The 22,831-nt window shown below is 56.2% G+C and overlaps 2 protein-coding genes across 3 annotated transcripts in view; both read left to right on the forward strand.

Moving 5' to 3' along the window:
- The first annotated feature begins 567 nt into the window (after positions 1-567).
- BLVRB (biliverdin reductase B) lies at positions 568-15,925 on the forward strand. Of its 2 annotated transcripts, XM_085564719.1 has the most exons (6): positions 568-787; positions 820-933; positions 5,632-5,793; positions 9,094-9,183; positions 10,448-10,579; positions 15,665-15,925. In XM_085564719.1, the coding sequence occupies exons 2-6, from the start codon at positions 864-866 to the stop codon at positions 15,862-15,864; spliced, it is 654 nt and encodes a 217-aa protein (XP_085420845.1). In that variant the 5' UTR covers positions 568-787; positions 820-863; the 3' UTR covers positions 15,865-15,925. The 2 variants fall into 2 exon arrangements, with proteins under 2 accessions (XP_085420845.1, XP_077645236.2); XM_077789110.2 differs by having other exon boundaries at positions 569-933; positions 15,665-15,924.
- Positions 15,926-20,280: 4,355 nt separating this feature from the next.
- Positions 20,281-22,831, forward strand: part of LOC110473897 (signal-induced proliferation-associated 1-like protein 3) — a 54,738-nt gene continuing 52,187 nt past the window's right edge. Inside the window, exon 1 of the mRNA XM_085564728.1 lies at positions 20,281-20,487. The gene's annotated coding sequence lies outside the window, so the exon portion shown is untranslated. The remainder of the gene's footprint in view (positions 20,488-22,831) is intronic.

Raw genomic sequence — 22,831 nt, forward strand, 5'->3', positions numbered from 1 at the left:
CCAGTCTATCCCAGTTCCCTCCCAGTTCCCTCCCAGTCCCCTCCCAGTCCCTCCCAGTCCCTCCCAGTCTATCCCAGTTCCCTCCCAGTCCCCTCCCAGTCCCTCCCAGTCCCTCCCAGTCTATCCCAGTTCCCTCCCAGTCCCCTCCCAGTCCCTCTCAGTTCCCTCCCAGTTCCCTCCCAGTCCCTCCCAGTCCATCCCAGTCCCCTCCCAGTTCCCTCCCAGTCCCTCCCAGTCCCTCCCAGTTCCCTCCCAGTCTCTCCCAGTTCCCTCCCAGTCCATCCCAGTTCCCTCCCAGTCCCCTCCCAGTCTCTCCCAGTCCCTCCCAGTTCATCCCAGTTCATCCCAGTTCCCTCCCAGTCCCTCCCAGTCCCTCCCAGTCCCTCCCAGTTCATCCCAGTCCATCCCAGTTCCCTCCCAGTCCCTCCCAGTCCCCCCAGTTCCCTCCCAGTTCCCTCCCAGTCCCTCCCAGTCCCTCCCAGTTCATCCCAGTCCCTCCCAGTTCATCCCAGTCCCTCCCAGTCCCTCCCAGTCCCTCCCAGTTCCCTCCCAGTCCCGCCCAGTCCCGCAGCCAAAACTCCCCGGAGCCGATCCCGGTTCCGAACCTGATCCCGGTTCGAGTCTCGATCCCGGTCCAGGTCTCGGTCCCGATCCGGGTCCTGCTCCCGGTCCCGATCCCGATCCCAATCCCGGTTTCGTGTCTCGGTTTTGGTCCCGGTTCGGTCCGGTTCGGTCCCGGTTCGGTCCGGTTCGGTCCCGGTTCGGTCCCGGTTCGGTCCGGTTCGGTCCGGTTCAGTCCCGGTTGGGTCCGGTTCGGTCCCGGTTCGGTCCGGTTCGGTCCGGTTGGGGTCACGGCGCCGGGGATGAAGATCGTGATCTTCGGAGCCACCGGCAGGACCGGGCGGGTGACGCTGCAGCTGGCGCTGGAGCAGGGTACGGACCCCAAAAACCGGGAATTGCACCCCAAAAACGGGGATGGGACCCCAAAAACCGGGAATTGCACCCCAAAAACGGGGATGGGACCCCGAAAATGGGGATGGGACCCCCAAAACCGGGAATTGCACCCCAAAAACGGGGATGGGACCCCGAAAATGGGAATGGGACCCCAAAAATGGGAATGGGACCCCAAAAACGGGGATGGGACCCCAAAAACGGGGATGGGACCCCCAAAACCGGGAATTGCACCCCAAAAACGGGGATGGGACCCCCAAAACCGGGAATTGCACCCCAAAAACGGGGATGGGACCCCGAAAATGGGAATGGGACCCCAAAAACGGGGATGGGACCCCAAAAACGGGGATGGGACCCTAAAAATGGGAATGGGACCCCAAAACCGGGAATTGCACCCCAAAAACGGGGATGGGACCCCAAAAACGGGGATGGGACCCCGAAAATGGGAATGGGACCCCAAAAATGGGAATGGGACCCCAAAAACCGGGAATTGCACCCCAAAAACGGGGATGGGACCCCGAAAATGGGAATGGGACCCCAAAAATGGGAATTGCACCCCAAAAACGGGGATGGGACCCCAAAAACGGGGATGGGGACCCAAAATGGGAATGGGACCCCAAAAATGGGGATGGGGACCCCAAAAATGGGAATGGGGAGCCCAAAAATGGGAACGGGACCCCAAAAATGGGGATGGGGACCCCAAAAATGGGAATAGGGGGACCCCGAAATGAGGCAGAATTGGGGTCCCTGGAGAATTTGGGGTTCCCTGGGTTTTGGGGTTCCCTGGAATTTGGGGTTCCCAAAATTTTGGGGTCCCTGGGGCATTGGGGAGTCCCAGAAATTTGGGATTCTCTAGGGAATTTGGGGTTCCCTGAGTTTTGGGGTTCACTGGGAATTTGGGGAGTCCCAAAAATTTGGGGTTCCCTGGAAATTGAGGGACTTTGGGGGTCCTTGAGTTTTGGGGTTCCCAGAAATTTGGGGTCTCCGGAAATTTGGGGTTCCCTGGGAAATTTGGGGTTCCCTGAGTTTTAGGGTTCCCTGGAATTGGGGGAGTCCCAAAAATTTGGGGTTCCCTGGGAATTTGGGGAGTCCCAAAAATTTAGGGGTCCCTGGGAATTTGGGGGTCCCAAAAATTTGGGGGTCGCTGGGAATTTGGGGGTCCCAAAAATTTGGGGGTTGCTGGGAATTTGGGGGTTCACAGAAATTTGGGGTTCCCTGGAATTTGGGGTTCCCTGAGTTTGGGGGTTCACTGGGAATTTAGGGAGTCCCAAAAATTTGGGGTTCCCTGGAAATTGAGGGACTTTGGGGGTCCTTGAGTTTTGGGGTTCCCAGAAATTTGGGGTTCCCTGGAATTTGGGGAGTCCCAGAAATTTGGGGTCCTTGGGAATTTGGGGTTCCCTGGGAATTGAAGAGTTTTTGGGGTCCCTGGGGAATTTGGGGTCCCTGAATTTTGGGGTTCCCTGGGAATTTGGGGAGTATCAAAAATTTGGGGTCGCTGGGAAATTTGGGGTTCCCTGGGAATTCGGGGTTCCCTGGGAATTGAAGAGTTTTGGGGGTCCCGGGGGAATTTGGGGTTCCTGGGTTTTGGGGTTCCCTGGGAATTCGGGATCCTTGAGAATTTGGGGTTCCCTGGGTTTTGGGGGAAATTCCGACGGTTTTGGGGCGCGGGGGATTTGGGGGGGCTGATAAGGCTTATCTGGGGGGGCGGGGGGGGTTTGGGGGGGCTGATAAAGCCCTGGGGGGGATTTTGGGGGGCTGGGAGGGAATTTGGGGGGCTGATAACGCCCTGGGGGGAGGCTGGGAGGGGATTTTGGGGGGCTGAGAGGGAATTTGGGGGGGCTGATAACGCCCTGGGTGGAGTTTGGGGGGGCCGGGAGGGATTTGGGGGGGCTGATAACGCCTTGGGGGGGTTTTGGGGGGATCCCGAGGGGGGTTTTGGGGGTCCTGGGAAATTTTGGGGGGTCCTGGGGGGGATTTTGGGGTCCAGGGTGGGATTTTGGGGGTCCTGGGAAGTTTTGGGGGGTCCTGGGGGGGATTTTGGGGTCCAGGGTGGGATTTTGGGGGTTCTGGGGGGGTTTGGGGGGTCCTGAGGGGGATTTTGGGTGCTGGGAGGGATTTTGGGGGGCTGTGAGGGGATTTTGGGGGTCCTGGGGGGGGTTTTGGGGGGTCCTGGAGGGGATTTGGGGGTTCCTGGAAGGTTTTGGGGGTCCTGGAGGGGTTTTTGGGGGTCCGGAGGGGATTTTGGGGGTCCTGGAAGGAATTTTGGGGGATCCTGAGGGGGATTTTGGGGGGTTCTGGGAGGATTTTGGGGGGTCCTGGAAGGAATTTTGGGGGATCCTGAGGGGGATTTTGGGGGGTTCTGGGAGGATTTTGGGGGGTCCTGAGGGGATTTTGGGGATCCTGAGGGGGATTTTGGGGGGTTCTGGGAGGATTTTGGGGGGTCCTGAGGGGATTTTGGGGATCCTGAGGGGGATTTTGGGGGGTTCTGGGGGGGTTTGGGGGGGTCCTGGAAGGGATTTTGGGGGGCCAGGAGGGTTTTTGGGGGGGGCTGATAAAGTCTTGGGGGTTTTTTGGGGGGTCCTGGGGAGGTTTTGGGGGTCTGGGAAGATTTTTGGGGGTCCTGGAGAGGATTTTGGGGTGCTGGGAGGGATTTTGGGGGTCCTGGAGGGAATTTGGGGGTTCCTGTCAGGAACTCGGGGGTGTGGGGATTTTTGGGGTGTCCCTGACTGGAATTTGGGGTGCCGTGTGTACTTTTGGGGTGTCCCTGTCAGGAATTGGGGGTGTGGGGATTTTAGGGGTGCCGGCTGTGATTTTTGGGGGATTTTTGGGGTGTCCTGGAGGGAATTTGGGGTGTCCCTGTCAGGACCTCGGGGTGCGGGGATTTTTGGGGTGCCGGGCGACATTTTTGGGGTGCCGGGTGTGATTTTGGGGGGATTTTTGGGGTGTCCTGAAGGGAATTTGGGGTGCCCTGTCAGGACCCCGGAGTATGGAGATTTTTGGGGCGCCGGCTGCGATTTTTGGGGTATTTTAGGGGGTTCCTGAAGGGAATTTCGGGGTTCCTGTCAGGACCTCGGGGTGCGGGGATTTTTGGGGTGCCGGGTGTTATTTTCGGGGTGCCGGGTGTGATTTTTGGGGGATTTTTGGGGTGTCCTGAAGGGAATTTGGGGTGTCCCTGTCAGGACCTCGGGGTATGGAGATTTTTGGGGTGTCCTGGGGAATTTTGGGGTGCCGTGTGACATTTTTGGGGTGTTCCTGTCAGGACCTCGGGGTGCGGGGATTTTTGGGGTGCCGGCTGCGATATTTTTGGGGTGTCCTGAAGGGAATTTGGGGGTCCCTGTCAGGAATTGGGGGTGCGGGGATTTTTGGGGTGCCGGCTGTGATTTTTGGGGTGTCCTGAAGGGAATTTGGGGGTCCCTGTCAGGGATTCGGGGTGCGGGGATTTTCGGGGTGCCGTGTGTGATTTTTGGGGTGCCGGTGCGATTTTTGGGGTATTTTAGGGGGTTCCTGAAGGGAATTTGGGGGTCCCTGTCAGGACCTCGGGGTGCGGGGATTTTTGGGGTGCCGGCTGTGATTTTTGGGGTGTCCTGAAGGGAATTTGGGGGTCCCTGTCAGGACCTCGGGGTATGGAGATTTTTGGGGTGTCCTGGGGAATTTTGGGGTGCCGTGTGACATTTTTGGGGTGTCCCTGTCAGGATCTCGGGGTGCGGGGATTTTTGGGGTGCCGGCTGCGATTTTCGGGGTGCCGGCTGTGATTTTTGGGGTGCCGGCTGTGATTTTTGGGGTATTTTAGGGGGTTCCTGAAGGGAATTTGGGGGTCCCTGTCAGGACCTCAGGATGTGGGGATTTTAGGGGTGCCGTGTGTGATTTTGGGGGGATTTTTGGGGTGTCCTGAAGGGAATTTGGGGGTCCCTGTCAGGACCTCGGGGTGTGGATATTTTTGGGGTGCCGGGTGTGATTTTTGGGGTGCCGTGTGGCAATTTGGGGATTCCTGGGTGGAATTGTGGGTGCGCGGATTTTTGGGGTGCCGGGTGATATTTTTGGGGTGTCCTGAAGGGAATTTGGGGTGCCCTGCTAGGAATTGGGGGTGTGGGGATTTTCGGGGTGCCGGCTGTGATTTTCGGGGTGCCGTGTGTAATTTTGGGGTGTCCCTGTCAGGACCTCGGGGTGCGGGGATTTTTGGGGTGTCCTGGGGAATTTTGGGGTGCCGTGTGACATTTTTGGGGTGTCCCTGTCAGGAATTGGGGGTTTTTGGGGTGCCGGCTGTGATTTTTGGGGTATTTTAGGGGTTTTCTTAAGGGAATTTGGGGGTCCCTGTCAGGACCTCGGGGTGCGGGGATTTTTGGGGTGCCGGCTGCGATTTTTGGGGTGTCCTGAAGGGAATTTGGGGGTCCCTGTCAGTCCCTGTCAGGACCTCGGGGTGCGGGGATTTTTGGGGTGCCGGCTGTGATTTTTGGGGTGCCGGCTGTGATTTTTGGGGTGCCGGCTGTGATTTTTGGGGTGCCGTGTGTGATTTTTGGGGTATTTTAGGGGGTTCCTGAAGGGAATTTGGGGGTCCCTGTCAGGACCTCGGGGTGCGGGGTTTTTCGGGGTGCCGGCTGCGATTTTCGGGGTGCCGGCTGCGATTTTCGGGGTGCCGGGTGCCAATCCGGGTCCCGTCGCTGCCCTTTGGGGGTCCCGCAGGTTTCGAGGTGACCGCGCTGGTCCGGGACCCCTCTCGGCTGCCCCCCGGCCCCTCCCCCGCGCGGGTGGTCGTGGGGGACGCGCGGGACCCGCGGGCCGTGGGCGAGGCCGTGCGCGGCCAGGAGGGGGCGCTGATCCTGCTGGGAACGGGGAACGACCTCGGTACTCCCCCACCCCCCCCGGGACCCCTCCCCAATTCATCCTGACCCTCCCCAATTCCCCGGGACCCCTCCCCACCCCCGGGACCCCTCCCCAATTCACCCGGACCCTCCCCACCCGCGGGCCGTGGGCGAGGCCGTGCGCGGCCAGGAGGGGGCGCTGATCCTGCTGGGAACCGGGAACGACCTCGGTACTCCCCCACCACCCCCGGGACCCCTCCCCACCCCTGGGACCCCTCCCCAATTCACCCGGACCCCTCCCCACCCCTGGGACCCCTCCCCACCCGCGGGCCGTGGGCGAGGCCGTGCGCGGCCAGGAGGGGGCGCTGATCCTGCTGGGCACCGGGAACGACCTCGGTACTCCCCCACCCCCGGGACCCCTCCCCAATTCACCGGGACCCCTCCCCAATTCACCCGGACCCTCCCCCACCCGCGGGCCGTGCGCGGCCAGGAGGGGGCGCTGATCCTGCTGGGAACGGGGAATGACCTCGGTACTCCCCCACCACCCCTGGGACCCCTCCCCAATTCACCCGGACCCCTCCCCAATTCACCAGGACCCCTCCCCACCCCCGGGACCCCTCCCCAATTCACCGGGACCCCTCCCCAATTCACCCGGACCCTCCCCCACCCGCGGGCCGTGGGCGAGGCCGTGCGCGGCCAGGAGGGGGCGCTGATCCTGCTGGGAACGGGGAACGACCTCGGTACTCCCCCACCACCCCTGGGACCCCTCCCCAATTCATCCTGACCCTCCCCAATTCACCCGGACCCCTCCCTACCCCCGGGACCCCTCCCCAATTCACCGGGACCCCTCCCCACCCCCGGGACCCCTCCCCAATTCATCCTGACCCTCCCCAATTCACCGGGACCCCTCCCCAATTCACCCGGACCCCTCCCCACCCCCGGGACCCCTCCCCACCCCTGGGACCCCTCCCCAATTCACCCGGACCCCTCCCCAACCCGGGACCCCTCCCCACCCCTGGGACCCCTCCCCAATTCATCCTGACCCTCCCCACCCCTGGGACCCCTCCCCAATTCACCCGGACCCTCCCCACCCGCGGGCCGTGGGCGAGGCCGTGCGCGGCCAGGAGGGGGCGCTGATCCTGCTGGGAACCGGGAACGACCTCGGTACTCCCCCACCACCCCCGGGACCCCTCCCCACCCCTGGGACCCCTCCCCAATTCACCCGGACCCCTCCCCACCCCTGGGACCCCTCCCCACCCGCGGGCCGTGGGCGAGGCCGTGCGCGGCCAGGAGGGGGCGCTGATCCTGCTGGGCACCGGGAACGACCTCGGTACTCCCCCACCCCCGGGACCCCTCCCCAATTCACCGGGACCCCTCCCCAATTCACCCGGACCCTCCCCCACCCGCGGGCCGTGCGCGGCCAGGAGGGGGCGCTGATCCTGCTGGGAACGGGGAATGACCTCGGTACTCCCCCACCACCCCTGGGACCCCTCCCCAATTCACCCGGACCCCTCCCCAATTCACCAGGACCCCTCCCCACCCCCGGGACCCCTCCCCAATTCACCGGGACCCCTCCCCAATTCACCCGGACCCTCCCCCACCCGCGGGCCGTGGGCGAGGCCGTGCGCGGCCAGGAGGGGGCGCTGATCCTGCTGGGAACGGGGAACGACCTCGGTACTCCCCCACCACCCCTGGGACCCCTCCCCAATTCATCCTGACCCTCCCCAATTCACCCGGACCCCTCCCTACCCCCGGGACCCCTCCCCAATTCACCGGGACCCCTCCCCACCCCCGGGACCCCTCCCCAATTCATCCTGACCCTCCCCAATTCACCGGGACCCCTCCCCAATTCACCCGGACCCCTCCCCACCCCCGGGACCCCTCCCCACCCCTGGGACCCCTCCCCAATTCACCCGGACCCCTCCCCAACCCGGGACCCCTCCCCACCCCTGGGACCCCTCCCCAATTCATCCTGACCCTCCCCACCCCTGGGACCCCTCCCCAATTCACCCGGACCCTCCCCACCCGCGGGCCGTGGGCGAGGCCGTGCGCGGCCAGGAGGGGGCGCTGATCCTGCTGGGCACGGGGAACGACCTCGGTACTCCCCCACCACCCCGGGACCCCTCCCCAGTTCACCCGGACCCCTCCCCAATTCACCGGGACCCCTCCCCACCCCCGGGACCCCTCCCCACCCCTGGGACCCCTCCCCAATTCACCCGGACCCTCCCCACCCGCGGGCCGTGCGCGGCCAGGAGGGGGCGCTGATCCTGCTGGGCACGGGGAACGACCTCGGTACTCCCCCACCACCCCCGGGACCCCTCCCCAATTCATCCTGACCCTCCCCAATTCACCCGGACCCCTCCCCCACCCGCGGGCCGTGCGCGGCCAGGAGGGGGCGCTGATCCTGCTGGGAACGGGGAACGACCTCGGTACTCCCCCACCACCCCCGGGACCCCTCCCCAATTCACCCGGACCCCTCCCCACCCCCGGGACCCCTCCCCACCCCCGGGACCCCTCCCCAATTCATCCTGACCCTCCCCAATTCATCGGGACCCCTCCCCACCCCTGGGACCCCTCCCCACCCCCGGGACCCCTCCCCACCCCCGGGACCCCTCCCCAATTCATCCTGACCCTCCCCACCCCACCCCTCCCTCCCCCACTGACCTTTGACCCCATTTTGGGGACCCTCCCCCCCCTTCCCCCTCCTGCCCCCGAAGGGAAAAAATGGGGAAAAAATGGGGAAAAATGGGGAAATTTGAGAAAAAATGGGGAAAAAAAGGGAAAAATTGGGAAAAAATGGGGGGAAATGGGGAAAAAATGGGAAGAATGGGAAAAATGGGGGGAAATGGGGGAAAAATGGGAAGAATGGGAAAAATGTGGGGAAATGGGGAAAAAATGGGAAAAATGGGGGGAAATGGGGAAAAATGGGGGAAATTGGGGAAAATGGGACAAAAATGGGGAAAATGGGAAGATTGGGAAAAAAGGGGGAAAAAATTTGGGAATAAATGGGAAAAAATGGGGGAAAATTTGGAATAAATGGGAAAAAAGGGGGGAAAATTTGTAATAAATGGGAAAAAAATGGGGAAAAATTTGGAATAAATGGGAAAAAATGGGGGAAAATTTGGAATAAATGGGAAAAAAAAGGGGGAAATTGGGAATAAATGGGAAAAAATGGGGGAAAATTTGGAATAAATGGGGAAAAAAGGGGAGGAAATTGGGAATAAATGGGGGGGAAAAAGGGGGGGAATTGGGAATAAATGGGGAAAAAAGAGGGAAAATGGGAAAAAGGGAGAAGGGCCCCCAAAACCATCCCAAAAATTCCCAAAATTCCCAAAATTCCCAGGCCCCACCACGGTGATGTCGGACGCCACCAGAACCATCGTGGAGGCCCTGGTGGAGCACGGGGTGCCCAAGGTGGTGGCGTGTCTGTCCGGTGAGAGCCCCAGAATTCCCAAAAAATTCCCAAAAATATTCCCAAAGTCATCCCAAAAAAATCTCCAAAAAATCCCAAAAAACCCCCCCAAAAAATCCCCAAAAAATCCCCCAAATCCTTCCCAAAATCCCCCCAAAATTCCCCAAATCCACCCCAAAAAGTTCTCGCGAAAATTCCCAAAAAATCCCCCCAAAAATCCCACAAAATTCCCCAAAAATCCCACAAAATTCCCCAAAAAATGCCAAAAAATCCCCCAAAAATGCCAAAAAATCCCCCTCCAAAATCCCCCAAAATCCCCCCAAAAATTCCCAAAAAAATCCCAAAAAATCCCCCCAAACCCCTCAGGACCTTCCCAAAACCCCCAAAATTTGGGGAGGGGTCCCCAAATCCCCCCAAAATTTGGGGCTGGGGTCCCTAAAATTTTGGGGAGGGGTCGCTAACCCCCCTGGGCGCAGCGTTCCTGCTGTGGGAGCCGCAGCGTATCCCCCCAGAATCCCCCTAAAAATTCCCCCAAATCCCCCCAAAATTTGGGGAGGGGTCCCCAAATCCCCCCAAAATTTGGGGAGGGGGTCCCCAAAATTTCGGGGAGGGGTCGCTAACCCCGTGGGCGCAGCGTTCCTGCTGTGGGAGCCGCAGCGTATCCCCCCAGAATCCCCCTAAAAATTCCCCCAAATCCCCCCAAAATTTGGGGAGGGGTCCCCAAATCCCCCCAAAATTTGGGGCGGGGGTCCCCAAAATTTCGGGGAGGGGTCGCTAAACCCCCTGGGCGCAGCGTTCCTGCTGTGGGAGCCGGAGCGCTTCCTCCCCAAACCAGACGAAACCTCCCCCAAATCCCCCCAAAATTTGGGGAGGGGTCCCCAAATCCCCCCAAAATTTGGGGCGGGGGTCCCCGAAATTTCGGGGAGGGGTCGCTAACCCCCTGGGCGCAGCGTTCCTGCTGTGGGAGCCGGAGCGTATCCCCCCGGAATCCCCCTAAAAATTCCCCCAAAACCCCCCAAAATTTGGGGAGGGGTCCCCAAATCCCCCCAAAATTTGGGGCTGGGGTCCCTAAAATTTTGGGGAGGGGTCCCTAAACCTCCCAAAATTTTGGGGAGGGGTCGCTAAACCCCTTGGGCGCAGCGTTCCTGCTGTGGGAGCCGCAGCGTATCCCCCCAGAACCCCCCAAATCCCCCCAAAATCTGGGGAGGGGTCCCCAAATCCCCCCAAAATTTGGGGCGGGGGTCCCCAAAATTTCGGGGAGGGGTCGCTAACCCCCTGGGCGCAGCGTTCCTGCTGTGGGAGCCGGAGCGGGTCCCGGAGCGGCTGCGGGCGGTGACCGAGGAGCACCGGCGCATGGAGCGGATCCTGCGGGCGGCGCCGCTGCGCTGGGTGCTCGCCATGCCCCCGCACATCGCCCGTAACGACCCTGTTTTGGGGGGAATTCCGGCGGTTTTGGGAAAATTTGGGGGGGAAGATTTGGGGGAAATTAGGGAAAAAAATTGGGGGAAAATTGGGGGAAATTTGGGGGGGAAATTGGGGGGGAAAGGGGGGGAAATGGGGAATATTTGGGGAAATTTGTGGGGAAAAATTTGGGGGAAATTGGAGAAGATTTGGGGTAAAAAATTGGCAAAAATTAGGGGAAATTGGGACAAAAATTAGGGGGAAATTGGGACAAAAAACGGGAAAAAATTGGGGAAAAAAATTTGGTGAAATTTGGGGGAAAATGGGGAAATCCCGGAGCGGATCCTGCGGGCAGCGCCGCTGCGCTGGGTGCTCGCCATGCCCCCGCACATCGCCAGTAACGACCCCGTTTTGGGGGGAATTCCGGCGGTTTTGGGAAAATTTGGGGGAGAAGATTTAGGGGAAATTAGGGAAAAAAATTGGGGAAAAATTGGGGGGGAAATAGGGGGAAAATGGGGAATATTAGGGGAAATATGAGGGAAAAATTTGGGGGAAATTGGAGAAGATTTTGGGGTAAAAAATTGGCAAAAATTAGGGGGAAATTGGGACAAAAATTAGGGGGAAATTGGGACAAAAAAACGGGAAAAAATTGGGGAAAAAAATTTGGTGAAATTTGGGGGAAAATGGGGAAATCCCGGAGCGGATCCTGCGGGCGGCGCCGCTGCGCTGGGTGCTCGCCATGCCCCCGCATATCGCTTGTAATGACCCTGTTTTGGGGGGAATTCCGGCGGTTTTGGGAAAATTTGGGGGGGAAGATTTGGGGGAAATTAGGGAAAAAAATTGGGGGAAAATTGGGGAAAAATTGGGGGGGAAATAGGGGGGAAAATGGGGAATATTTGGGGAAATTTGAGGGAAAAATTTGGGGAAATATGGAGAAGATTTGGGGTAAAAAATTGGCAAAAATTAGGGGGAAATTGGGACAAAAATTAGGGGGAAATTGGGACAAAAATTAGGGGGAAATTGGGACAAAAATTAGGAAAAAATTGGGGAAAAAAATTTGGTGAAATTTGGGGGAAAATGGGGAAATCCCGGAGTGGATCCTGCGGGCGGCGCCGCTGCGCTGGGTGCTCGCCATGCCCCCGCACATCGCCAGTAACGACCCCGTTTTGGGGGGAATTCGGGCGGTTTTGGGAAAATTTGGGGGAGAAAATTTGGGGGAAATTAGGGAAAAAAATTGGGGGAAAAATTGGGGGGGAAATAGGGGGAAAATGGGGAATAATAGGGGAAATTTGAGGGAAAAATTTGGGGAAATATGGAGAAGATTTGGGGTAAAAAATTGGCAAAAATTAGGGGGAAATTGGGACAAAAATTAGGGGGAAATTGGGACAAAAAACGGGAAAAAATTGGGGAAAAAAATTTGGTGAAATTTGGGGGAAAATGGGGAAATCCCGGAGTGGATCCTGCGGGCGGCGCCGCTGCGCTGGGTGCTCGCCATGCCCCCGCACATCGCCAGTAATGACCCCATTTTGGGGGGAATTCCGGCGGTTTTGGGAAAATTTGGGGGGGGAAATTTGGGGGAAATTAGGGAAAAAAATTGGGGGAAAATTGGGGAAAATTGGGGGAAAAATTGGGGGGGAAAGGGGGGAAACGGGGAATATTTGGGGAAATTCAGGGGAAAAATTTGGGGGAAATTGGAGAAGATTTTGGGGTAAAAAATTGGCAAAAATTAGGGGGAAATTGGGACAAAAAACGGGAAAAAATTGGGGAAAAAAATTTGGGGGAAATTTGGGGGAAAATGGGGAAATCCCGGAGCGGATCCTGCGGGCGGCGCCGCTGCGCTGGGTGCTCGCCATGCCCCCGCATATCGATGGTAACGACCCCGTTTTGGGGGGAATTCGGGCGGTTTTGGGAAAATTTGGGGGAGAAAATTTGGGGGAAATTAGGGAAAAAAATTGGGGGAAAATTGGGGGAAAATTGGGGGAAAAATTGGGGTGGAAATGGGGGAAAATGGGGAATATTTGGGGAAATTTGAGGGAAAAATTTGGGGAAATATGGAGAAGATTTTGGGGTAAAAAATTGGCAAAAATTAGGGGGAAATTGGGACAAAAATTAGGAAAAAATTGGGGAAAAAAATTTGGGGGAAATTTGGGGGAAAATGGGGAAATCCTGGAGCGGATCCTGCGGGCGGCGCCGCTGCGCTGGGTGCTCGCCATGCCCCCGCACATCGCCAGTAATGACCCTGTTTTGGGGGGAATTCCGGCGGTTTTGGGAAAATTTGGGGGGGAAGATTTGGGGGAAATTAGGGAAAAAAATTGGGGAGAAATTGGGGGGGAAATAGGGGGAAAATGGGGAATATTTGGGGAAATTCGAGGGGAAAAATTGGGGAAATATGGAGAAGATTTGGGGTAAAAAATTGGCAAAAATTAGGGGGAAATTGGGACAAAAATCGGGAAAAAATTTGGGAAAAAAATTTGGGGGAAATTTGGGGCAAAATGGGGAAATCCCGGAGCGGATCCTGCGGGCGGCGCCGCTGCGCTGGGTGCTCGCCATGCCCCCGCACATCGCCAGTAACGATCCCGTTTTGGGGGGAATTTGGGCGGTTTTGGGAAAATTTGGGGGGGAAAATTTGGGGGAAATTAGGGAAAAAAATTGGGGAAAATTGGGGGGGGGGAAAGGAAGAGAAAATGGGGAATATTAGGGGAAATTTGAGGGAAAAATTTGGGGAAATATGGAGAAGATTTGGGGTAAAAAATTGGCAAAAATTAGGGGGAAATTGGGACAAAAATTAGGGGGAAATTGGGACAAAAATTAGGAAAAAATTGGGGAAAAAAATTTGGTGAAATTTGGGGGAAAATGGGGAAATCCCGGAGTGGATCCTGCGGGCGGCGCCGCTGCGCTGGGTGCTCGCCATGCCCCCGCACATCGCCAGTAACGACCCCGTTTTGGGGGGAATTCCGGCGGTTTTGGGAAAATTTGGGGGGGAAATTAGGGAAAAAAATTGGGGAGAAATTGGGGGAAAATTGGGGGAAAAATTGGGGGGAAATTGGGGAATATTTGGGGAAATTCGAGGGGAAAAATTGGGGGAATATGGAGAAGATTTGGGGTAAAAAATTGGCAAAAATTAGGGGGAAATTGGGACAAAAATTGGGAAAAAATTGGGGAAAAAAGGGGAAGAAATGGAAAAAATTGGCTAAAAACAGGGAAAAAACAGGGAAAAAATTACTAAAAACAAGCGGAAAAAATGGGAAAAATTGGGAAAAAATGGGAAAAATGGGGAGAAATTTGGGGAGAAAAGTGGGGGGAAAATGGGAAAAAAATAGGGAAAAATTGGGGAAATAGGGGGGAAATTTGGGGGGAAATGGGGAAAAATGGGGAAAAATTGAGAAAAATGGGGAAAAATTGGGGAAAAATGGGAAAAAATTGGGGGGAAAAAGGAAAAATTGGGAAAAAACGGGGAAAATGGGGGGAAATTTGGGGGAAAATGGGGAAAATGGGGGAAAATGGGAAAAAGTGGGGAAAAAATGGGGGAAAATGGGAAAAAATGGGGAAAAAATGGAAAAATTGGGAAATTTGGGGGGAAAACGGGAAATTTGGGGGAAAAGGAAGGGGAAAATGGGAAAAAGTGGGGGAAAAAAAGGGGAAAAATGGAAAAATTGGGAAAAAACGGGGAAAATGGGGGGAAATTTGGGGGAAATGGGAAAAAGTGGGGCAAAAAAAGGGAAAAATTGGAAAAAATAGGAAAAAATGGGGGAAATTTGGGGGAAAAGTGGGGAAAAATGGGGAAAATGGGGGAAAATGGGAAAAAGTGGGGGAAAATGGGGGAAATGGGAAAAAATGGGGAAAAATGGAAAAATTGGGAAAAAATGGGGAAAATGGGGGGAAATTTGGGGGAAAATGGGGAAAATGGGGTAAAAATGGGGAAAAATGGGGAAAAAATGGGGAAAAAATGGGGACAATGGGAAAAAAATGGGGGAAAAATGGAAAAATTGTGAAAAACCGGGGAAAATGGGGGGAAATTTGGGGGGAAATGGGGAAAAAAAAGGAAAAAAATGGGGAAAAATGGCGAAAAAATGGGGGAAAATGGGAAAAAAATGAGAAAAAATGGAAAAATTGGGAAAAAACGGGGAAAATGGGGGGAAATTTGGGGGAAAATGGGGAAAATTGGGGGAAAATGGGAAAAGGTGGGGAAAAAATGGGGGGAAAAGGGAAAAAAGTGGGGGAAAATGGAAAAATTGGGAAAAAAGGGGGAAAATGGGGAAAATTTGTGGGAAAATGGGGAAAATGGGGGGAAAAACTGGAAAAATTGGGAAAAATGGGGAAAAACTGGAAAAATTGGGAAAAAACGGGGAAAATGGGGGGAAATTTGGGGGAAAATGGGGAAAAATGGGGAAAAAAAGGAAAAAATAGGAAAAATGGGAAATTTGGGGGGAAAATGGGGAAAAATGGGGGAAAATTGGGAAAAAGTGGGGAAATTTGGGGGGAAAATGGGGGAAAAATCGGGAAAATGGGAAAAAATGGGAAAAATGGGGGAAAATGGGGAAAATGGAAAAATTGGGAAAAAAACGGGGAAAATGGGGAGAAATGGGGAAAAATGGGGGAAAATGGGGGAAAAATGGTGAGATATGGGGAAAAATGGAAAAATGGGGAAAAATGGGGAAAAATGGAAAAATTGGGAAAAAAACGGGGAAAATGGGGAGAAATGGGGAAAAATGGGGGAAAAATGGTGAGATATGGGGAAAAATGGAAAAATGGGGAAAAATGTGGGAAAACTGGAAAAATTGGGAAAAAACGGGGAAAATGGGGGGAAATGGGGAAAAATGGGGGAAAAATGGGGAGAAATGGGGAAAAACTGGAAAAATTGGGAAAAACCGGGGAAAATGGGGGGAAATTTGGGGGAAAATGGGGAAAAAAGGGAAAAAATGGGGAAAAAATGGGGAAAAATGACCAAAAAATGGGGAAAAATGAGTAAAAACGAGGGGGAAAATGGGAAAAAAACGGGAAAAAACGGGAAAAAACGGGAAAAAAAGGGGAAAAAGCGGGGAAAGCCGGGAAAAGCTTGGGCGGGCGGGGGTTCCGGGGCTGATGGCGTTCTGCCCCGCAGCGGAGCTGCCGCTGACCGGGGACTACGCGCTGAGCCCGGGCAGCGCCGGCGGCCCCGGCGCCTCGCGGCGCATCTCCGCGCCCGACCTCGGGCACTTCCTCCTGCGCTGCCTCCGCCAAAGCGACTTCGACCGCCAGAGCGTCTACCTCAGCCGCCACTACGAACCGGCCGAGGGAACCGGGGGTCCTGGGGGGTCCTGAGGGGGGCGTTTGAGGGGGTACAGAGGGGGTTTGGGGGGTACAGAGGGGGTTTGGGGGGTCCTGAGGGGGGGTTTGAGGGGGTCCTGAGGGGGTTGGGGGGTCCTGAGGGGGGTTTTGAGGGGGTTTGAGGGGGTTTGGGGGGGTACAGAGGGATTTAGGGGGGCTTTGGGGGGGTCCTGAGGGGGTTTGAGGGGGTTTGGGGGGGTTGGGGGGGTACAGAGGGATTTAGGGGGGGTACAGAGGGGGTTTGGGGGGTCCTGAGGGGGGGTTTGAGGGGGTCCTGAGGGGGTTGGGGGGTCCTGAGGGGGGTTTTGAGGGGGTTTGAGGGGGTTTGGGGGGGGTACAGAGGGGGTTGGGGGGTCCTGAGGGGGGGTTTGAGGGGGTTTGAGGGGGTTTGGGGGGGTCCTGGGGGGTTTGGGGGGAGTCCTGATGGGGTTGGGGGGTCCTGAGGGGGGGTTTGAGGGGCTTTGGGGGGGTCCTGGGGGGTCCTGAGGGGGTTGGGGGGTCCTGAGGGGGGGGTTTGAGGGGGTTTGGGGGGGTTTGAGGGGGTACAGAGGGATTTAGGGGGGCTTTGGGGGGGACTTTGGGGGGAATTTGGGGGGTACACAGGGATTTGGGGGGAGTTTGGGGGGGATTTGGGGGGATTCCTGGGGTTTGGGGGGTCCCCGGGGGTTTGGGTGGGGTCCTGAAGGGTTTGGGGGGGGTTTGAGGGGTTTGGGGGGGGGTTGAGGGGGGATTTGGGGGGGTACATAGGGATTTGGGGGGATTTTGTGGGAGTTTGGGGAGGATTTGGGGGGATCCCCAGGGATTTGGGGGGGGATTTGGGGGAGGGGTGGGGGGATTTAGGAGGGTTTGGGGGGGATTTGGGAGATCCGCAGGGATTCGAGGGATCGCGATGGGGTTGGGGGGATTTGGGGGGATTTGGGATTCATGGCCTGGGATGATCCCAGAGTTTGGGGGAGACAGGTCTGGGATCACCTCAGGGATTTGGGGGATCCTGTCCTCCCGGGATGATCCCAGATTTTGGGGGATCCACCTCGGGACCATCTCAGGATTTGGGGGATCCACCCTGAGATAATCCCAGGGATTTTGGGGATCCAGTTCCGGGATCACCTCAGGGATTTGGGGGATCCGGTCCTGGGATTTGGGCGATCCAGTTCCGGGATCACCTCAGGGATTTGGGGGATCCAGTCCTGGGATGATCCCAGGGATTTGGGGGATCCGGTCCTGGGATTTGGGCGATCCAGTTCCGGGGTCACCTCAGGGATTTGGGGGATCCTGTCCCAGGACGATCCCAGATTTTGGGGGATTCAGTCCTGGGATAATCCCGGGGATTTGGGGGATCAGGTCCTGGGATGATCCCAGATTTTGGGGGATCCACCTTGGGATCATCTCAGGGATTTGGGGGATCCAGTCCTGGGATTTGGGGGATCCAGTCCTGGGATGATACCAGATTTTGAGGGATTCAGTCCCAGGATGATCCCAGATTTTGGGGGATCCACCTCAAGATCACCTCAGGGATTTGGGGGATCCAGTCCTGGGGTGATCCCAAAGTCTGGGGGATCCACCTGGGGATGATCCCAGAATTTGGGGGATCCACCCGGGGATGATCCAGTGGGATTTGGGGGGTTTGGGGGGGTTTCGGGGGATTTGGAATTCACAGCCTGGGATGATCCCAGAGTTTGGGGGATCCACCTCAGGATGATCTCGGGGATTTGGGGGATCCACCTCGGGATGATCCCAGATTTTGGGGGATCCACTTCGTGACGATCTCAGGGATTTGGGGGATCCACCCTGGGATGATCCAGTGGGATTTGGGGGGTTTGGGGGGATCTGGGGAGATTTTGGGGGGTCCTGGGAGGATTTGGGGGAATTTTGGGGAGATTTTGGGGGGTCCTGGGAGGATTTGGGGGGTTCTGGAGGGGTTTTGGGGAGTCCCCCCGTCCGAAACCCCCGCGGGGCGCGCCTTGTATGCAAATGAACCCGCGCTCTATGCAAATGAGCGCCCTCCATGCAAATACTCCCGCGCTGTATGCAAATAAACTCGGGCACGCCCCACAAGCCTATATGCAAATAAAGCTCTCCGTCCTCTCCGCTGATTGGCCGCGCGTCCGCGCCGAGCGGGGCTTGCGGCGAGCGCTTCTGATTGGCTGCACGCGGCGCTGGCGCGGCCGCTGATTGGTCCAGGCGCAGCCGTATGTAAATGAGGGGGGCTGAGGGAGAGGGGCGGGGGGTCCCAATTTTGGGGGGGGATCCCCAATTTGGGGGAGATTCCCAGTTTTGGGGGGTGAAATCCCAGTTTAGAGGAGAAATCCCAGTTTGGGAGGGTCCCAGTTTGGGGGGGGGATCACCAGTTTTGGGGGGTAAATCCCAGTTTAGAGGAGAAATCCCAGTTTGGAGGGTCCCAGTTTAGAGGGGAAATCCCAGTTTAGGGGGGAAACCCCAGTTTGGGGGGGGGGGGGCTTACCAGTTTGAGGGGGAACCCCCATTTTGGGGGGGGAAATCCCAGTTTAGAGGAGAAATCCCAGTTTGGGGGGTCCCAGTTTGGGGGGGAAAATCCCAGTTTCGAGGGGAAATCCCAGTTTTGGAGGAGAAATCCCAGTTTGGGGGGGTGAAATCCCAGTTTGGGGGGGAAATCCCAGTTTGGAGGGTCCCAGTTTGGGGGGGGATCCCCAGTTTGGGGGGGATCCCCAGTTTGGGGGGGGATCCCCAGTTTTGGGGGGTAAATCCCAGTTTGGGTGGGGAAATCCCAGTTTCGGGGGGGATCCCCAGTTTGGGGGGGTAAATCCCAGTTTGGGGGGGAAATCCCAGTTTGGGGGGGAAATCCCAGTTTGGAGGGTCCCAGTTTGGGGGGGGATCCCCAGTTTTGGGGGGGAAATCCGAATTTTGGGGGGGGTAAATCCCAGTTTGGGGGGTAAATCCCGGTTTGGAGGGTCCCATTTTGGGGGGGGAATCCCAAATTTGGGGGGGATCCCAAATTTGGGGAGGATCCCCAATTTTGGGGGTGAAATCCCAGTTTTGAGGGGATATCCCAGTTTGGGGGGTCCCAGTTTGGGGGGGTTCCCCAGTTTGGGGGGGAAAATCCCAGTTTTGGAGGGAAATCCCAGTTTGGGGGGGTGAAATCCCAGTTTGGGGGAAAATCCCAGTTTAGAGGGGAAATCCCAGTTTGGAGGATCCCAGTTTGGGGGGGGATCCCCAGTTTGGGGGGGATCCCCAGTTTGGGGGGGGATCCCCAGTTTTGGGGGTAAATCCCAGTTTAGAGGGGAAATCCCAGTTGGAGGGGGGAAATCCCAGTTTGGGGGGGAATCCCCAGTTTGGGGGGGGATCCCCAGTTTTGGGGGTCAATCCCAGTTTAGAGGGGAAATCCCAGTTTGGAGGAGAAATCCCAGTTTGGAGGGTCCCAGTTTGGGGGGGGATCCCCAGTTTTGGGGGGGAAATCCGAATTTTGGGGGGGGTAAATCCCAGTTTGGAGGTTCCCAGTTTGGGGGGGGATCCCAAATTTGGTTGGGGATCCCAAATTTGTGGAGGATCCCCAGTTTTGGGGGTGAAATCCCAGTTTTGAGGGGATATCCCAGTTTGGGGGGTCCCAGTTTGGGGGGGTTCCCCAGTTTCGGGGGGAAAATCCCAGTTTCGAGGGGAAATCCCAGTTTGGGGGGGGATCCCCAGTTTTGGGGGTAAATCCCAGTTTAGAGGGGAAATCCCAGTTTTGGAGGGAAATCCCAGTTGGGGGGGGGGAAATCCCAGTTTGGGGGGGAATCCCCAGTTTGGGAGGGGATCCCCAGTTTTGGGGGTAAATCCCAGTTTAGAGGGGAAATCCCAGTTGGGGGGGGGAAATCCCAGTTTGGGGGGGAAATCCCAGTTTAGAGGGGATATCCCAGTTTGGGGGGGGTCCCAGTTTGGGGGGGGATCCCCAGTCTGGGGGGGGGTAAATCCCAGTTTAGAGGGGAAATCCCAGTTTGGGGGGGGGGAAATCCCAGTTTGGAGGGGAAATCCCAGTTTGGGAGGTCCCAGTTTGGGGGGGTTCCCCAGTTTGGGGGGGTAAATCCCAGTTTAGAGGGGAAATCCCAGTTGGGGGGGGTAAATCCCAGTTTAGAGGGGAAATCCCAGTTTGGGGGGGGGTTCCCCAATTTTGAGGGGATCCCATCTTTGGGCTGGTCCCACTTTTTCTTGGAGCGGGGGGGGGGCAATCCCCAGTTTGGGATCTCCCACTTTATCACTCCCCCATTCATTTCGGGCGAATCCCCGGTTTGGCGCCTCCTCGCTATGAAGGGCTCCCCAATTCCCCTGCGGCGCCCCTAATTTAGAGGGGGGACACCCCCAAATTCCGGGGATCCCCCCCGCTCAAAACGCGTCCTGCGCCTTTAAGACGCTCCCCCCTCACACCCAACCCCGCAGCGCCCCCTAGCGGCGCGGAGGTCTTCCCGCCTTTTCCTTAAGCCCCGCCCCTCCGCTTCGGCCTCGCTCGGGCCGCGCTCGGCCCTTTCCGCCAGAACCGGCTTTCACCGAGACGGGGGTGGGGGTGTCTCATTGGCCGGTGCGCTCGCGCCGCCCCCCCCTCATTGGCCGGGGCGCTCGCGCCGCTTCCGCCGCGCCCCCCCATTGGCCGCAGCGCTCGCGCCGCCGGTGAGTGACAACCAACACTTCCCCCCCCCCCCCCAACCCTTTCCCCTCAACCCCTCAGACCCCCGCGGGCGGCGGGAGTGGGGTGGGGGGGGGGGGGTTGTTTGGGCTCCGTACGGTGCCGCCGCCGCTTTCCGCCGTTTTCCGGTAAGGCCCTCTCTTAAAAGGCTGCGGGAAGGTTTTGAAGGCCTTCAAAGAAGCGAAGGCGGCGGCGCCGGGAGGCCCCGGAGCGCTCGGGAGTCCCCCCCACCCCCGGGGGGTTTTTGTGCCGGGGCCGCGGGGGCTGCCGGGAGTTGTAGTTCCGAGGGGCGCGAGCCCCGAGGGAGGGGAGGGGCGGGGGAGGGCGGGAAACGAGAACCGGCGGGTCCCGAGGGGAAAATGCGGAGTTTTGGGGCGCCTGGGGAGATTGTTGAGGTAAAAATCCTGATTTTGGGGTTCCTGAGGGGTTTGGGGGGAAAAATTCTGATTTTGGGGGTTCCTGAGGGGTTTTGGGGGAAAAAAACTGATTTTTGGGGTCCCTGAGGGGTTTGGGGTGAAAAAAACTGATTTTTGGGGTTCCTGAGGGGTTTGGGGCTGGTTTTGCGGTGAAAAATTCTGATTTTTGGGGTTCCTGAGGGGTTTGGGGGAAAAAATTCTGATTTTTGGGGTTCCTGAGGGGTTTGGGGAGAAAAATTCTGATTTTGGGGTTCCTGAGGGGCTTGGGGGGAAAAATTCTGATTTTTGGGGTTCCTGAGGGGTTTGGGGGGAAAAATTGGGATTTTGGGGGTTCCTGAGGGGTTTGGGGGGAAAAATTCTGATTTTTGGGGTTCCTGAGGGGTTTGGGGTGAAAAAATTCTGATTTTTGGGGTTCCTGAGGGGTTTGGGAAGAAAAATTCTGATTTTGGGGGTTCCTGAGGGGTTTGGGTGAAAAATTCTGATTTTTGGGGTTCCTGAGGGGTTTGGGGTGGATTTTGGGGTGAAAAATTCTGATTTTGGGGTTCCTGAGGGGATTTTGGGGTGGATTTTGAGGTAAAAATTGGGATTTTTGTGGGAAATTTGGAGTTCCTGAGGGGTTTTGGGGTTCCTGAGGGGATTTGGGGTTGGATTTTGAGGTAAAAATGGAATTTTTTTGAGAATTTTGTGGTTCCTGCGGGGATTTAGGGTTGAATTTTGAGGTAAAAATTGGGATTTTTGGGGGAATTTGGGGTTCCTGAGGAGATTTAGAGTTGAATATTGAGGTAAAAATTGGGATTTTTGGGCTTCCTGAGGGGTTTGGGGTGGATTTTGAGCTGAAAATTAAAATTTTTTGAGAATTTTGGGGTTCCTGAGGGGATTTTTGGGTGGGTTTTGAGGGGGAAATTTGGATTTTTGGGGGAATTTGGGGTTCCTGAGGGGTTTGGGGCGGGTTTTGGGGGGAAAAATTCTGATTTTTGGGGTTCCTGAGGGGTTTGGGGTGGATTTTGAGGTAAAAATTGGGATTTTTGTGGGAAATTTGGAGTTCCTGAGGGGTTTTGTGGTTCCTGAGGGGATTTTGGGGTGGGATTTGTGCTAAAATTTGGGATTTTTAGGGTTCCTGAGGGGTTTGGGATGGATTTTGAGGTAAAAATTAAATTTTTTTGAGAATTTTGTGGTTCCTGAGGGGATTTAGGGTTGAACTTTGAGGTAAAAATTGGGATTTTTGGGAGAATTTGGGATTCCTGAGGAGATTTAGAGTTGAATTTTGAGGTAAAAATTGGGATTTTTGGGGTTCCTGGGGGGTTTTAGGGTTGAATTTTGCGGTAAAAATGGAATTTTCTTGAAAATTTTGTGGTTCCTGAGGAGATTTTTGGGTGGGTTTTGAGGGGCAAATTTGGATTTTTGGGGGAATTTGGGGTTCCTGAGGGGATTTTGGGTGTTCTTGAGCGTTTTGAGGTTGGATTTTGTGGGAAATTTTGAGATTCTTGGGGTTCCAGAGGGGTTTGTTGTGGATTTTGAGGTAAAAATTAAATTTTTTTTGAGAATTTTGTGGTTCCTGAGGGGTTTGGGGTGGGTTTTGAGGTAAAAATTGAAATTTTTGTGGGAAATTTGTGGTTCCTGAGGGGTTTTAGGGTTGGATTTTGAGGTAAAAATTCTGATTTTTGGGGGAATTTGGGGTTCCTGGAGGGTTTTGGGGTTGGATTTTGAGGGGGAAAATTTGATTTTATGTTGGAATTTGGTGTTTCTGAGAGAATTTAGGGTTGGATTTTGAGGTAAAAATTGGGATTTTTGGGGTTCCTGAGGGGTTGGGATGGATTGTGAGGTAAAAATTAAATTTTTTGAGACTTTTGTGGTTCCTGAGGAGATTTTGGAGTGGGGTTTGAGGGGAAAATTTTGATTTTTGGGGGAATTT

The sequence above is a fragment of the Lonchura striata genome, chromosome 34 (assembly GCF_050655825.1).
Source record: "Lonchura striata isolate lonStrDom1 chromosome 34, ASM5065582v1, whole genome shotgun sequence".
NCBI lineage: Eukaryota > Metazoa > Chordata > Aves > Passeriformes > Estrildidae > Lonchura > Lonchura striata.